This window comes from Coturnix japonica, chromosome 4 (assembly GCF_054131305.1).
Source record: "Coturnix japonica strain WE chromosome 4, WE-NBRP24, whole genome shotgun sequence".
NCBI classification, from domain to species: domain Eukaryota; kingdom Metazoa; phylum Chordata; class Aves; order Galliformes; family Phasianidae; genus Coturnix; species Coturnix japonica.
The window spans coordinates 61,146,054-61,163,764 of NC_140666.1; the positions used below are offsets into that span (position 1 = coordinate 61,146,054).

Here is a 17,711-nt window from a genome sequence, read left to right on the forward strand (position 1 = left end):
GGTATGTATGACTCAGAGCAGAACATGGTTGGACCAGCATCACCATCTCAAAGATTTGTGGGGCCAGAAACTTTGTCCTGTTGTGGGCTGTCTAATATGCTTTGTTATATCTGTATGTCTCTGCTTGCCTTTGGATTACCTGTGCAAATGTGAAAGTGCATCTGGCTCAACAAATGTGTAATGCTCTCCTTCACACATGGTTTCAAGTTACTTTCCTGATGCACAGCCACTAACTATATTATTTCTTCTGGAAAATTAGCTTGTACTGAGTAAATTTACAGGGGGCTTTGTGTTTTATGAATGATATCTAAAGACACTGTTTTGCTAAATTTGGCCTTCATCATCTTCCTTAAGTGAATGATATGACAAAGTAGGTGAAATAAATGCAGATGGAGAGTCAGCTAGCCAATTTAGGAATTAGGTCATTTCAGCCAATCTATAGAAATATATAGACTTCCCAGTTTCTGGAGATCATATATTCTAACAGTTTTAAATCATTTTTTTTAAAAACAACGCATAAGTTGCCATGTTCCCTAGGATGAAAATGGAAAGACAGTGTAGTTCTTTCTGATATCAAACCTGGGAGTATAATGGGGAGGAGGGGAAAGAATTGTAACACCCATATGGACTCAATTGCAAACCGAATTAAATGTAAGGACTCTTTTCACCAAGTTATTTGACCTATCTGCTTCTCATAGGCACCTAATCACATGAAAGAATGATGGTTGCTTTTCCAAGTTATATATTGCCATGCCTAGCTGTATCACTCATATAGAAAGCAGGACAGGAAATCTTCAGCAGTCAAGTTTTGGTAGCTAAGGTATTGCATCTTCTGTGAGAAATGGCTGTTGGCCAGTGGGGACATCTGTGTGAGCAGCTGCAGAACTGTTGGCCTCTGTTCCTCTCTTCTGACATTTAGTAAAGCTCTTGGTTAAGATCACCTCTTTCACTCAGGTAATCTGTAATTGTAGCAGCACCTTCTACATCAGCGCCTGCCAGTGTTTCTGCTACAAACTCCCTCTGTTTCCCTGGCGTTTGTCTTGGCTGTGAAAGTTCACTTTTGGCAAATGTGTGACATACCAAATCTGTGCTTATTAGCAATCATATCCAACTTGCGTTCAATTGCTCTCCTGCATCATACCTTAATAAGCCAATGCTTTAGTGGAGGAGGCTAGTGGATGTGTACGGGGTTGTACTCATCAGCATGAATTCCTTCTTTACACAACAGTCTCAGATTCTCAGAGTCAAATTAGGCAGAATTCTAATAGCACATATTAAAAAACAAATTGCTTGGAAATGGAGAATGTGTTTTTAATATTGCTTTGTATATGTCAGCAGTGTGCATGTGTTTCTATTTGTGCAGTCACCAAACTAAACATCAAATTAGAGATGGCACACAGCTGAATTGTTTCTAACTTGTTAGAATAAGGAAAGTTTGAGGCAGGTAAGTCAATAAACCAGCAGGGGTATGCTATGCCCTTTCCTTGCAATGCGCAGTTCATCTGACAGCCTGTGAACCAGGAGAAGAGCTCAGGGCATGAGGGTGGGTGTGAAAGACTTGATTCTTCTCAAAAGAGTCACCTCTACCTCTTTCCCAAATCTTCAATAAAGCAAAGAATTCCTACATTGTATGAACACTTCTTATTTTTTCTTATAGTTAGCATCAACTGGAACCAATATTTATTCTGCTCAGCATTTTTAGTTTTGTCGTGCTTTTCCCGCATTACTCCATTGTTCCCTGTAAAGAACATGTTTTACCCTTAGTGTTGGAGCTTTATAACTTTTACATTTTGCTCTATGTAGTGTAATATTGTTTGTCTTTTTAAATCTGGAGTAAAGTTTTCACCGGGACTGAAGTGCTTGAGGATCCCAAATTCAATTTTCTAAAATGAGCAAAGGATCGGAGTCCCATGGCAAGTCAGAAGAAATGAAATAAAATTGCTGACTTTTCCTGCTTCTTTTTTTCCCTTCTGCAAACAATTTGGCTTTTCCTTCTGCCGCTGTCCTTTGGTGAACAGAGAGTTTTGGTTCTTGCTGTGGATTGCTAGCTGAGGAGTTCTTTTTTTGTGTTTCACTGGATTGCAATTTATTGTTTTGTTGCTCTGTCCCCTGGGTTACACTTACTCATTACTTTGAATCAAAGGCACCATGCAAACAAATAAAATCTAATCTAATATAATATTCTACTCTAATGGATTCCTTACAGTCTCTCTTCTTGGCAATCCTATCGTTCCTATCTTAAGCTTCGGCAATGAAATCAAGGTGGTTGTTGCCCAGAAGGGCAGCTGTTTCCTTTGCCTTGCTCATATGTGCAATGTCAGAGAGGAGTAAAAGCCCTGGCTCTCTTTTCACTAAGAAAGCAATTTGTAACATGCAATTGGTTACTTTTCAAATCCAGAAGTCAATAACCAGTGATAGATTATTATTTGAAGTAATAAGCTTACAGTGGCTAGACCCTGCACCACTAATATAAAAATATGCCACCGCAAATGTTTGACATGATTCTTTCCAGCCAGCATGTCTGTCTGTCCTGTAGCTAATACTTACAAATGGTGTTTATCTTTTCCATGTGTAACAGCACCCTTTGAGTCCTACATCTTATTTTCTTTGCTCTCGCTGTTCTGTTAGACTTCCTTTCCTTCCAGTGGGAGCAAATCATTTGAAATTTTGTGGTGCTTAAATTTTCTAATCTCTTTTTCTTTTTATTTCCTTTTTTTAACTGAGTTTATTCTCCTCAGAAAAATACTTGCAGAGCCTAATAACCAATGTTATTTTCCTGTGAAAATAAAGGAATATTTTATGTGACATAAATGTCTTGGATTAAAGAATTCTTCCTTTATTTTTGGATCCTTTTCCTGCAAATCAGTCAACTCATTTCTCGCTTATGTTACATGTCCCCCATCAGTAATTAGAAATTAATGCATAGCAATCACAGTAAAATGAAGCCTCCCTTTTATGTCCTCTTCCCCCTTCCCACATCATGCAGGCATTTGACCTTCATCATGGAAGGACATTTATCACCACCATCTAGCCATCTGTTAGTATACTTATCTTCCATGGGATGCAATTGTGTAAATGGGAGTGTTTTGGATAACTTCAGGATTGTAACCTAAGTAAACAGCTATGAAGGGTGTTGATGATAACTCAAGGACTCACACACCACTGTTGCAGTTTGTAATACATCTAAAACAGGAATCACAAACCACTCTTAATAGTGTTTCACAGCGAGTATCTCAAAAATGTTTCTCTCTCCAGATCCCCACCATAGTGCATGTATCCTTGCCTTGTTCCCATGCACAACTGGCATTGCTGTTTGTATTTATGTAGGTTTCCAAAGCCTTCACACTTCAATGGCTGCTGGTGTTTACAGAGAATTAAGATGTTAGTGGGCTTTGTAGCTGTGAAACTTTGGATAGGTAAGGATGTCATGCTGTCAGCTGTCTTGTGCTGTTACTGCAGATTACATGGGTACCTGCCTTTTTCTACATGTGCAGTAGTGCTTCAGCCCTTCATGTTTTGTCATACTGGAAGGAAATATGTTGCTTTGGTAATAGCAGATTTTCCTTCCAATGAACAATGCTGAAGACTATATTTAGCAGCATGTTTTCCACTTCAGAACCTTGTACTGATTCATTCTTTTCAATCCTCAGCACTGATGGCTACTGCTTCACCATAATAGAAGAAGATGATTCCGGCGGACATTTGGTCACCAAAGGATGCCTAGGATTAGAGGGCTCAGACTTCCAGTGTCGCGTAAGAAAGTGTAGCCTGAGTATTACTTGGATTTTGATGGCTTTCAATTGAAGTGCAGTCAGCGGATATTAAAATGGCCATGTACTCAATTTCTGTTCATTTGGCAGAAAGTTGCTGAGGGGATTGCATTTATAGCCCAGAATGTTTGTGACGGTGATGTTATAGCTGTTCCTTTCAATAACTTAAGGTTTTGTTTTTAGCAGTGTTGCGTCTAGCAGCACCCCTGCATGGAAAAAGTTTGAGTTTAGAGAAATACAATTTAATTCTTTAAGTCCCAGAGTAAATTTAGTCACGATGCTGTTTTATGGACCTCAGCAACCTTTTTCTTACATGCAGTTCCAGTGTGCTTATTTATTTCCAGTGCTGAAAGTCTGATGATCACCTCTCTGAGAAAGTCTTGCAGCAGGAATTGCAGGAGTCTGGGCAGTAGAAGTTGACTCTGAAGTATTTGACTTCTACTGTTGTCCTTAAATTTTTTTACTTGAGTACAGGGACAATCTAGCCAGGGCTGCTTCAGAATCAATGGAAGGTGTTTTGCTCAGCTTTCCATGAGAGAAGCAGCAGCAGGTAAACAAGTCCATGCAGCAATTTAGAAATCCCTGTGTTAATCTGGCTAAACAATTTTTTATAATATACTAATTCATTTTATACTGCAACTCCATCTGATGCACACAGGAGACTTTCAGAGCTCTGTTTTGAGCTCTTAATGACAGTAGGTTCCTTCTGCAGCACTAAGGCATCAGTAGAAATGTCTGGGAGGGGAGTTAATCTCTTATTTATTTAGATGACTTGTTTTTTGGATACATTCAGTGGCACAATTCCTTATTCCACACATCCTGAAAATCTGTAATATTCTGCAAACCTGCTACCAAACATGTCAGTGTCAGAATGAGTGTGTCTGCTTACAACAATTCTGTTAATTACTTCGCTTTTTCTGAAATTGTGTATTTCAGGACACTCCTATTCCACACCAAAGAAGATCTATTGAATGTTGCACAGGACAAGATTACTGTAACAAATATCTTCACCCAACTCTGCCACCACTGAAAAATCGAGGTAAGGGGAAATACATCCAGGCCTAAACTGACCTTTTTTCTGCTATGCCCTTTGTGTCTCAGGAAGAAACAAAGCCATAACCAAAGCACACGCATCCAAGTGTACATGATTAGAGAGATGAGCCCCATTAAATCTGTGTCTGAATTTCTTGAAGTAGAGAGCAATGTCTTGACCCATGGTTGCAGGTTCCTTCTGTTATTTGTGTTGCTCCCATGCAATGAGCACTGGATGCATTATTTGCTCAATATTGCCACAGACTTGCTTGTTGTTAGTGGTTGTCCCAGAGACTGAGGTTGCATGTGGCAGGGGATAGCTTTCTCTGTGTGTGGTTTTAGCCTGATAATAAAATTGAATCCACTATCTGTTCATAACACACACACACATCTGGGACCAGATCTCTAGAGGTTAATCTAGCATTTCAAACTGACTGAAATCCATAAAGCATTTCTTTCTTAAGAACCTGGTAATCCGCTGAAGTGGATTTTCTACTTGAAAAATGTAACTCAAAATAGAATGAAAAGTGAAAACTCATGCAATTACTATTATTTTGTGTGTGTGCTGTTATTAATAACAAATGGAAGTGTTTTAACTTTAAGTAGATTCTGAGGCAAGCCTAGGTCAGGTTTAGGTTGGTTTGTTTTGATTAAATATTACTTTCTGAAAACTGGTAAAACTATTTTGGCTGGATATGGCAGATTCCATTTTAAAGAATGTGTTCCTGGGTGAAGTGTAACATTCTTCCTTCATAAACTCTTGGCATCAGCAACAATGGCCAAGATCTGTGGTGGTCAGCATGGAATTTAGTCTGTGCGAGTCTGTTCTAGGTTGCAGGAGAATTTGTAATCATGGCATTCTGAGTTGGCAATCCAAATGGGCAAACAGCAGCTACTTACACATAAATGCATGCCCAAAGAAAGCCTTCTTTCATGTAAGCCTTTCCCTTCACACCTATGAAACTCTGCACAGATGGGCTGCAGAGCCAGGCCTGTGGAGGGTGGTATGTAAATATTTCACTATTTACTAGCAAGCCATTAAGTCGGTGAAACCTCATAAAATTCCAACTTCCAACATGAGAGATATGTACTATTTTGTTATGTATATATAACAAATATATATGTATATTTGTTTTAAGAAGTTATTTGAACTGAGAGAAAAACTCAAAAGGAAGTCAGTAATTGTTCACACTTACTTAGTGTATCAATAAATATCATTACTGTTTGGAAGACGATTTCTTCCCTCTGCTGAGTTGATTCTGTGTTAAAGCTACTTAAAAGTACTGACTCAATGCCAAACATTAGGCATCTGCCTTATTAAGTTTTTAGATATTTGGCTGTGCTATCTGCTGCTTATACAGAAAACCGTAAAACAAGATTTTTATGGTGGCAGAAATTGTTTGGATCAACGTTGACTTTGCTGTGTTTGTACATGTGGTAAAAAATGCATCGCTTGGGCACTGTGGTGGCAGACCCATTAAACAGCAGATAGATTATTTGATGAAAGAATAATGTTATAGGGTTGGAACAAGATTCTAGCCATTTTACATTGCAAGATTTTATACTGACAAACAATAAGCAATGCATTTTTCAGTGTATTCTGAGGATTATTTTTTTTTTAGCTAAGTTTGTGCACTACCAGTGTCCTGACAGTGTATTCCAAGAGCTGCTTCTTTCCATGTGTCTGAGTGGGGCTGAAGCCAGCATCTTTATTAAAGTCATAAGCACATTTGTCATTCCTGGTGCCAGACCTGTTTTAATGTGCCGTGGCTGTATGCTAGTTTAAAAGCTCAGAGCAAAGTCTGGACTTAGAGGATCCTCAGAGCAGCTGTGTACAAATACTGAGTGCCCACTATTGCCGGTGTTCAGTGCTGTGCACTGTGATTATTATGTCAGTTGGAAACTTTTAGATTTGGCTATGATTGAATGAGAGCTGTGAGACTTGTACATTACATTTCTCATAAACTGGAAGTATGAAAAAGAGAAGATTAACCTAAAAACAAGCTTCTAGGAAGCTTCCTGACCTCCAGGATTCCACGACAAATATGTATGATACTTGGCATTTAAAAAGCAAACAGAAATTTGGCTTCTGAACTTACATCCAAGGTCATATCTCATGGGAAACAGAGCCTAGGGAGATTGTCCAGCTGTAGGTCAGAGGTTGTTGAACTGCAAATTAACCCGCACGCCAAGGTAACATCTCCAGAGAGGCAAGCAGCTTGTGTTTTGGAAGTGTTTTTCCAGACCTGGCATGTGCTGAAAGACAGTTTTACCCTCTCCTTGTGAGAAGAAAGGAGACCCATGCACATGAGGGTGGGAGCTCAAAGAGTTAGCATTGGTCAGACCAGGGCTTTTTTGAGCAAGGTGGAAGAAAGTAAGAGCCAAGCTTATGCTCATCTTGGTACAAAACCAGCAAGTTAAAATAGCCAAATGGTACCGCAAAATCCTTGTACCAGCTATGTATCTGTCTTATTGAGGAAATGAAAATCGTAACTGGTTCTGAAACAACACCTCTGCTTTAAACAATAAAAGATATTCCTGGAAATCCCTGTGAAAGTGCAGACTGAGACCAGTCGAAAGGAGAAATATATCTTTACTGATTTAAAGCCTGTATAAGCAGAAGTGGTGGTGCCACCGTGTCTGGCTCCCTGCCTGTAGAACTAGTGATGAATGGGCAAGGGAATGATTGGGGGAATGATGGGCTTGATGTGTGCACACAGTCTCCACGCCTCAGATTTCACTGCCATTTTTACTAGGATATTCTTAACATCGTGAACTGGAGGAAACAGGGAGGGAGGAGAGTCTTTGACACCGTGACTTCTCCTTTCAACCTGCTGTGTGGCGTTTTCACCGCACTCATCAGCATGGTCCTGCAGATGGCAAAGTGGGGTGAATGGGAGGGGGAGAAGGGAGAAAGCACATAAGAGCAACTGAGAAGCAGGCTGGTGTTACTGGAAGTCCTGCTTTTGTTACCACTTCTCCCTTTCTGTGCTGGTTATAACTGAAACCTGGACACATCCATGTTTTCTTACAACCTAAAAGTGTTTGTAAACATGCTGCATGCTAGACTTTGCTGTTAAGTGTGAGTCAAGGTATATGAGGAAGCCTCCCAAATTTACTATTTGTTTGTTTCGTGCTCCCCTCATTGGGCTCACAGTCATAGCTCACTGGTGCCTCCTTGGAAGCTGCTGCTTATTCTCATAACATCACTGCTTGGCATGTTGCAACTACCAAGGAACATAACAGTAAGAAGCACGGCACCAATCTTCTTAAAGAGCTAAGCAACACTTCCAGATGCCATCTGGCCTTGGGGAAAATACAGCCATGTTTGTTTTGCTGTCTGAATGGGAGCAGCCCATTAGCATCATTGGGCACAGTGTTTGAATCTTTTAAAATAATCACAATACAATTAAGATCTGTCATTTTAACATCCTTTTTCCAGATGTACATAATCAAATACACATAGTCAATGTAAACAGTATTGGCACATCTCAAGTTCTTGTAGTGCAACACTAGAGCTACGCAGGTCTGTGCCGATCCCTACTTAGCTTCTCCTCAGCTGATGCACTGCAACATCTTTAACTGTTACAAACCAAATAATTTAGAGAGAAGTGGCTGGCAGACCTAGGCTGCTCATGGAGCATGAAATAGAGCCTTCAGACCTCCTCAGCAGCCTGCATCATCGCAGGAGAGGGCTGGGTCCCCCCAGTGGGCTCTTGATTTCAGCTCCAGGCCAGGTAGAAATCTGCCACTACAGTGGGAATGACGGGCTCTGGTGTTTTCCTGATAGACATCAAGTCAGTGTCCCCTTTCAAAAGCATTGGCTGTGGCTTGAATGTTTACATTGTTAATGCTCCGGGTGCAGGTAATGGCAGGTTAAAACATGACCAGCGTGATCAAAAGGTGCACTGGGAGGTAATCTCTGTTTGTAGTAAAAAAAGGAAAGGGAAGGAATAGTTTGGGCACAAAAACAGAGGGAGAAATTGGATCTTTAAACTAAAAGAGCCTGACAGTAAGCCAAGAGTCCCTTAGGAATCTCCTTGTCTCATTACCCTTGTAAATCTGAAATGTAGTAGCACTATTCCAGGATGAGTCGATGAGGATAGAGTTCTTGCATTTTATTATGTGCTCGGCATTAGCGTGAGAGATGCAAGGTGGCATGGCTGGGAGAGCTTCAGGAACTATTATCCTCATTTGCAGTACTCTAGATAGCAACTTTAGGAGAACAGTTTGTGTTCGTACATGCTGATGTGTAATTTTGAGACTGGGGTGTTTAAAGGAAAAGCAGTGCCAGACAATCTTTGGTTTACAGCAGGGAAGCATGGATGAAGGTCAGTTTCACTTGCCTGAGTCAAGAATACAAATTTAGGGATTAACGATGCCCTTTAAAGCACAGTGTTAGTCTTCCATAAGAAGACTGACTGAAACGTCTTAGTAGTTTTCATGCAGTGGTGTTTCCTCAAGTTATTTGACATGGTTCATCTTCAAAGTCTTTTACAGAATAACTGCTTCAAGGAAGGATTTACCCCTCAGTATGGCATTTTCTGGCACACAGGGCTGCTATGGAATGAATGAGGAAAGAAATGCCCACTTAAGTGTTTAAACAGGATCAGAGGGGTGGATTATTCTGCAGTGCTGGAAATATGCCGACAAAGCCTTTAGTGGTTTGCCTTCTCAGGGGTTGGGTGGTCTACTCTTTTTCCCTACTAGGATAAACACAATTATTTATTTGTTACATTAACTGCGATCAGATGCCAGCGATTTAAGATACAGATTTAAGATCTTTTCATGTCCTCACTGATCACATAGGTTAAGATACAAAGCAACGAGTCCTGGTGTGATTTTCCTAATTGATTTCATTCAGAGTCAAACAGTGATTTGCAAATCCATGCTTTGACAGAGTAAGTACTTTATCAGCACCTGGGTTCCTGTGGGTGCTGGTTCTGCCCTGCTGGTGAGGCCCAATGAGGATGCGCACAAAACCCCAGTGAAATCCATAGGCATCGTGTTCAGAGCTGTAGTAGAATCACAGAGTCAGAATCACTGAATGATTTGGGATTGGAAGAGGCCTTAAAGACCATCTATCTCCAACCCCCCTGCTATGGGCAGGGACAGTCCAAAGCTCCATCTAGCCTGGATTTGCACCTCCAGGGATGGGGCATCCACAGCTTCATCAACCTTTTGTTCGGTGTGCATTTTTTCACACTGACTTTGTACCATCTCCCTTTCCAAATTTTCTCACTTTCCTCCTGCTGCTCTGTTTTATCTCCAGACTTTGCTGAAGGAAACATTCACCATAAGGCCCTGCTGATCTCGGTGACTGTCTGTAGTATACTTCTGGTGCTTATCATCATATTCTGCTACTTCAGGTAAATAAGGAGCACTTTATCAGCTCGTTAGCATTCTTCCTAACTTTTTTTCTTTTTGTGGACTCAAAATTTTGAAATATTTAAGATGAACCTCATGGGGAAAGAAAAAAAGAAAAAAGGAAAAAGATGTAATTTTATCATGTGAAAAGAATGTGTATTTTGTTCATGTTAATCACAGACATACCTCAGTGATGAATCCCATGTATTATCTTTCACCCAGCATCATAAGAAGCCTTTTGGTTTGAAGCACAGATTGCTCTTTAGTGAAGCTGAGAATGTCACAGGACAAAGTTTATACAGAAAAACAACAAAAGCCTAAGGCTTCTTAGTGTGTTTAAGTGATGAGAAACTGATCTTAAAAAAGAGGGAAATACAGGAATGAAAGTGTATCTAGAGTATTATCATAATCTACATACGTTCAAAACATTTTTTGCGTTTTTTAAATACTCCCGGGTCCCACAGCTGTTCCTTCTTTTACTTTTAAAAGACTGCAGTTGGTAAAATAAAAGCACATATTTATTTGGGCTGTGTTTTAAGGTGCTGAAAGAAAAGCATCTCCTAGCTTTGCAAGCTCATAGCATGCGGGGCACAGTCTTTGAGTTTTATACTTAAAAGTTTGATGCTGAAAACGGTTTGTTAGTAATAAAACTGAAAATATTGGTCTAAGAAGCCGAGGAAGCCATTTGTCTCTATATGAGGCTGATGTGGAGGATAACATTCTTTACTCTTTGTACCCCTGCTCACTACGTTGGAAGCTAACGTTGGTGTACAAACGGCAGGTATAAGCGGCAGGAAGCTAGGCCCCGCTACAGCATCGGGCTGGAGCAGGACGAGACCTACATTCCCCCTGGAGAGTCCCTGAAGGATCTGATCGAGCAGTCCCAGAGCTCAGGCAGCGGTTCCGGGCTCCCTCTCCTGGTAAGGAAACAACATTATCTGAATGTCAATTCACTAGGAAAAAATGAGTAAAAGGAGAAACAAAACGGTGCACAAGAAATGGTGTTGCTTTTAAATGTTTGAAAGGAGGCATTGTGTCTTTAAGTGTCTTTAAGGTTTGTCTTTTATTTATTATTATTATTTATTTTCTCCTAGAATTGACAAGGATTTAAGCTGACAAACCCCTGCATTAGAATCAAGTGAGGTTTTTTTGTCTTTTTTTTTTTTCTTTTTTTTTTTTTTTTTTTTTCTCCTCATGTATACTCAGCCAAAAATCTTAGTTGTTCTCTTTTGTTTTCTTTTTAATTCCTCTCTTAACTGAGAATACCACGAAGGAAATAGAGACCAACAGAGACCACAGAAATTTATCAGGATTTACCCCAGTGCAAATGACAGCGTTTAGCCTGCAGTCTTATTTTCTCACTTTTTATGTGCAACACACAATAGCTTTTCCAACACTGACACGTAGGCTTTATGTGAAAGAAATTGCAATTCATCGAGTGCGGAACCTTTTTATGTGCAGACTTCACTTTGCATTCAGAAGTCAAGAATGAATTATTTTACCTTGTACTGAGGTAATCTCAAAGGTTAAAGGCATGGGGATGGAGTGAGCTTTACCATTATTTCTGAACTGACTGCAGGATGACTGAACCCCCTCAGCTCACATGCCGAAAAGGCAATGCTTTACTTTCTGTAGCAAAACAATTCTGTTCAGCAGTCTGTGTTCTCAAGGGCCATTGTTGCTTTTTAGCACTGAAAGAACAGCACGAATTAGATTTTGTTTTCTTTCTTCAGAGATTATATGTCCCTAGTCTCTTCCAAACTGATTAGTTTGTAGCGGTCCTATTACTGGTGATGTTGCCCAATTTCCAAGTGCTGTCTATTGTTTATTTTTGCTCTCATGTCTTGTTTTCTAAACCTAAAATAGAAAAATAAATGGGAAACTTTATTTCCTTGAAATGAGGTGACAGGTTGAGTGGCTGGCTAAAAGTGGACACAGTTTGGTTGTGGATGTTCCATCCCTGGAGGTGTTCAAAGCCAGGTTGGATGGGCTCATTTTCTTTTGTTGAGGAAAAACTCCATCATTTACATTTAGGCTTTAGGAAAGCTCTGTCATGGAAAGGAATATATCATAGTTAATTTCAAGGATCATTCATAATGTTAGTTTCCAATTTATTTCGCTGTGAGGGATTCTTAATATTATTGGTTTGCTTTTTGTATGCCTTCCGCATCAAGGTCTTGCTCTGCACTTGTAACTACTCATTATAGTGGCAGAATTTGGGCTTGATGATTTTGAAGGTCTTTTCCAACCTAGTTGTTTCTATGGCTCTGTAAGAAATACTGCAATTAGAGCAAACACAAGGAACTTGGTCCTTTTTGTCTGAGAGGATGTGTTCCTAGCAGCCCACAAGGGTAGCAGGTGGCCTGGTCTATCTCGTAGCTGTTCACTGTGCAATACTTCATCCAAAGGATGCTCTTGGGACAAGAAAGCTGGAAAAACGCCTGGTTATGACAGTTCATGCTTTATGCCTTTCTCCATCTCAGGGAGCCTCAGCTGGTTGAAGGTGAAATCTCTGGTCTTACTGCTGTCCCTAGCTCTCTCTTTGCCTATGAAAACATATGCATCTTTCCTTGACTTTCCCTTTAAATCGTCATTTTCTGTGGAAGAGAAGAAAAATGAGAGCTACAGTGAAACTTGCCCGTAATAATAAATGTTCCCAGACTACAGCTACAACCACTACATGTTTGCTGGAAGTACACAGCTTAGTACCTCTGGGTCCATGCCTGAAACAAACAGATAGGAAGTGCCTGGCAATAATGCTCTAGACTACATTGTGGAATAATTTGTTTTCAGCTGCTTTATTTTTTTATTCAAGGAATGAAACATCCAAGGCTATTATTTCAGGAACATAACGCTCACATTTATTTCAAAATGTAAGTTTATGATAAACAGTATTGTCTTCCTCCTGTGCAGAAAATTTATTCCAACGAGTACAGCTATTACATCAAAAACGAGCATTAACCAAGATTTTATCTAGATTTTGACATTCAGCAAGCATTTTTTTTTTTCCTGCGCTGTTTGACAGAAAAGTTTGCTGCAGGTCAAATGCTGTCAATCAAATTTTAAACCAAGAAAAAGTACAGCAAATTGTAACTAAAAAGCTTTGAGCCAATAAGTTGAGGTACAATCAAGTCTGTGTGACCATGCAGAACCCCACTGCCCGACACAAGGTGTTTATGCAAAGCTAATGCCCCAGTGAATCCACGTTCAAAACCAGGGAAGGAGGTAAAATGTTGAGTACATAAATGAGAGGGAAATTTTTCAGTGTTACATGTGAACAGCTTTCAGAATTCAGAGTTCCCTGTCTGCCTTTCCGTGTATGGTTTTCTCTTATTTCTCTTCCAAAGTATTTTGATTTTTCAGTAGACTGCACCCCAGCCTTAGGAATGAACCCCTATGTCCAAAATGCTGAAATTACAAAAGGTTTGCTTGTCTGAATTTTAGTCTGCATTAGATGGAGACATTTAGCTGGAGATCAGAAAAGCAGAATACAGAAGTTATAAATAGTTGGCAGTTGGATCGACTGCAGTCAAAGAAAGGAAACAGTGGGACAGTTTTGATTAACTGCTTTGTTCTAAAAATCATAATCAGATTCAAGAAAGGGCTAAATTCCTTAAAATAATATAAATTATTCACAGTAATCATCTGACTCGTTCTAGCAAAAGCAAACCAAGTTAAGGCCATCACATAGTATTCTGCCGCCTGAAAACCCATAACAGAAATGTGTTTTTCATTTTCTTAATGTAATATAACAAGGAACTTTTCATCATTAAGTATTGTAATTTCATGTGCTTTATGATGCCATTACATATATTTGCACAAATTGAGTTATTTGGTATAACAGCATTATTGTTCAGGATGCATTTTTAAAATGGGCGGATTAGAAAGCAACAATGCTAAAATGACATTACAAAATGCTAAAGAAAAATTCCAATGTAATGTAACTATTGTTCAATCACTACATAAGGGCATAACGGAGAATAAATCAATTTTAAAAATTCAGTCTGATCTCTGTTTTTGTTTTTCACTGATGTTAATAAAAAAGAATGGCATTGCAGCCACCATCTTGGAACCCTAATTACAAATTGCAGGGCTGAAAAAATGGGATTGCGTGTAAATTGAAACAGAAGAAAGCTGGAACTTTTGAAATAGCTTTGCAAAAAATGTCATTCTATATTTTTCTTTTTTAAATTGTCTAACATGAAACCAGTAATTTATTTACAAAACAAATGGCAATAAAACTTATTTAATACCTTTTCAATTCATCTTAGGACATGAGTTCATGCTTCAGGAGGACTGTGGTAGTCCTGCTTTGTGTTACCAAACTGAAAGTTTCAATGGTCATTCCAGGGACAGCAAAGGAAGCAATTGATTTTAAAACCAGAGTTTGATCATTTTTGTCAGCCAGGGTTGCAGAATTTTTTTGGATTACAATTTTATAGAGATTCAGACTGTGCAGACTTGTTGCAGTAAGCTTCTCAGGAATTTTGTATGGGTGGAAGCAAAACCTAGAGACTTCAAGATGACACTTATCCAGATTTTACCAATAGCCTGGACCAGATGAAACACCCTAGAATAAAATAAAATTGCAAAATCTTGTAAAATCCTACAAAACCAAAAACTGTTGGCTGTGGTGAAATCTTAATGTCCTGTTACACTAAGGTGAGGCTGGTCAATGAACACCAGTGGGTTGTGTTGCAGCATCTACTTTAAGTTTTCTTCTTTGAGCTTGTAGAAGTACATGACCTTCAGACATGTTCAGACAGTCTCCGTTTGTCCAAGACTCTTTGTCATCATAAATGTTTGTTAAATGTAGAATCAGCCTATCTACCATGCATAGTTCATTGTTACGTGATGTGTACCTCTGCAAAGTTGCTAAATAGATGCGTTGACCTTCTGCTTTCATTTCTACGTTGGTTCCTAGTAAAATTTATGTAGGCATTTGAATCCTAACTGGGTAAGTATTGGCCAAGGTTCCTAATAGCTAATTAATATTTTGAAATTATTAGTCATAGGATTTTCAAGGAAGGTCATAAAAAGCTGCTCACAGTAATTGTGTTGAACTTGAGTCTGTCTCAAAGGTGTTGAGTAGGTAAGCCTTTGTAAATGAGATAGAAAGGCTTCTTCTCAGGGACAGGAATGGCCTCACTAGTGCTATCCCTTGGGGCAAAAAGAGGAGCATCCATATGGCAAAGTTTTGTTGAAATCTGTTTTGCAACTGCTGCGTATTCTGCTGTTCAGAGAGAAGACGAAGGATTGAGATGAATGCAGAAAATTTTTGCAGAGAGAGTTCTCACTGCGAGTCTTGGCATTTTACAGGTTCAAAGGACCATAGCAAAACAGATTCAGATGGTAAAACAGATTGGAAAAGGTCGCTATGGGGAAGTCTGGATGGGAAAGTGGCGTGGTGAAAAGGTAGCTGTCAAAGTGTTTTTTACCACGGAGGAGGCCAGCTGGTTCAGAGAAACAGAAATCTACCAAACTGTCCTGATGAGGCATGAAAATATTCTCGGTGAGTGAAATTAAAGATCATCATTTAATAGCGATGGCTTTCTTAAGTTTAATCGCTTTATACTCATCATTGCCTGATGCCCTTTCTTATGTGCTTTGTTGCCTGCTGTGCTCTGCAGTTAGTCACCCTGCACTTTTGAAAAGAAAAAAGCATGAAAGATTAGTATGCAGGTTAAAAATAATGGGGAAATGGCTATTGCTCAAAAATCACACATCTGGTTCTGCCACCTGTGTTCAAGTATCTAAGCTTTCTGAAAACATGTAAAAAGCTAAAGGTAAGGCATAGCTGCATATAAGAAACATAAAAGAAATTGTTATTAAAATAAAAAAATATGGATGTGGCTGACAGTTCAGACTCATAAGCAGTCAGAAACTCCTTGAGAAGCATTAACCTGCTATTGCTTTTTTCAGGATTTATTGCGGCAGACATTAAAGGCACAGGCTCTTGGACCCAACTTTATCTCATCACTGACTATCATGAAAATGGCTCCCTTTATGATTACCTAAAATCCACCACCCTGGACACAAAAGGCATGCTAAAACTGGCTTACACCTCTGTTAGTGGCTTGTGCCATCTACATACAGAGATCTTCAGCACCCAAGGCAAACCGGCTATTGCCCACCGTGATCTAAAAAGTAAGAACATCCTGGTGAAAAAGAACGGAACCTGCTGTATAGCAGATTTGGGCTTGGCTGTTAAATTTATTAGGTGAGTAGAGCTAAGCAGGCTGAGGGAAGGTTGGGTAAGAGCCGTATGCTGGTTGTGTTGTATGCATGAGTCTGCATGTGGGAGCAAGCACCTGCATCACCTTCATGCAGTGCTCACCTGTATGTGAGATACAGCTGCCTGTGTGGATGTTGCATAAACACATACTCCAGGTGTAGAAATGGTTGCTTCCCAGTAATTGAGCACATCCATTGCATTTGTATAAGCATTCAGTTTTCATCACTGACTGCTTAGTATCAACCTGCATATTACTGCCCTGTGCTAAAAGGACTTGGCACAGACAGGTTGAATTTGCATCAGTAAAGTTGTCACTGAAGCTTTCAGCTTGTCTAATAACTAAATAATTCATTCATAAATTATATAGAATAATGCTAATCATTTGCACATGTTGCTAATTGGGATTTATTGAAAAGCACCCCATTTGGGCTGTGTTTTGTTTCATTTCCAACAAATCAAATTGCTAAAGTACAGATTTGATTTTTGAAATGGCTTTTAAATTTGATTTTTAAAAATGGTTATGTGTTTAAACAACTTAGAAGGAGCAGACCAGTAAGACTTGCTTGCTCCTGGGATTTATAAAGAAGTCATTGCTCTCTGACAGCTGCTTGCTCCGCTCACAAGGAGCCTGAGCTCAGTGCTGGTCCCAATGGAGATGTGTGTTACGAATGCTCTGATTTTTCCAAGCACAGAAATGTGGCTGTAGACTGAAGTTTTCCATTTCAGAGGTCAGCTTTGAAACTGTGGACTCCCTTAAGTATGTATGTATAAAAAAATCTCAACTGAAACTGAAACTGAACTGAAATTAATTCAGAGTGTAAGAAAAGATGGTTTAATGTGCCCTTCTCACTAGCGACTTATCTGCCAGCTTTCTTGGTGAGGCCTTTTCTTTATGAAGCTGACATTTCTGTAGGAGATGAGAAAGGAACAATTTTACTTTGGGGAGCAGGGGCCTGGAAAACAATAAGTAAGGAAATACCCTGTTCTCTGTAAAAGTTTCAGGGAAGAAATTCAACATTTATAAGCATGCTTTACCTGACAGATACAGGGCAGCATACTGCTTAGGTCTGAACTGAGAACTGGGAGGGACCAAGTGTCTCTATGAAAGGTGAAATATGTAACTCTCATTATCTGAATGGAATTTACTTTGCATAGCTTGTTTTCATAAAGAATCCTTCCTTAGACAGCATTTACCAGAAAAAAAAAAATGGTTGAGAGGGATATGTCGCACTGAAGAGTTTAGTAAAGCTTTTTTCATTTCTCATTTTATTCAAAATCAGGTGAGATAGTGCAGGTCACTAGATTTA

The 17,711-nt window shown here is 39.4% G+C and overlaps 1 protein-coding gene across 9 annotated transcripts in view; it reads left to right on the top strand.

The window, feature by feature from the left end:
- BMPR1B (bone morphogenetic protein receptor type 1B) overlaps nucleotides 1-17,711 on the top strand; it is a 231,485-nt gene that overhangs the window by 205,803 nt on the left and 7,971 nt on the right. For all 9 annotated transcript variants that reach the window (XM_085547072.1, XM_085547073.1, XM_085547071.1 and 6 more), the window contains 6 exons: nucleotides 3,651-3,753; nucleotides 4,707-4,809; nucleotides 10,075-10,171; nucleotides 10,951-11,089; nucleotides 15,489-15,681; nucleotides 16,092-16,389. In XM_085547072.1, coding sequence (XP_085403198.1) covers nucleotides 3,651-3,753; nucleotides 4,707-4,809; nucleotides 10,075-10,171; nucleotides 10,951-11,089; nucleotides 15,489-15,681; nucleotides 16,092-16,389 — 933 coding nt within the window. The remainder of the gene's footprint in view (nucleotides 1-3,650; nucleotides 3,754-4,706; nucleotides 4,810-10,074; nucleotides 10,172-10,950; nucleotides 11,090-15,488; nucleotides 15,682-16,091; nucleotides 16,390-17,711) is intronic.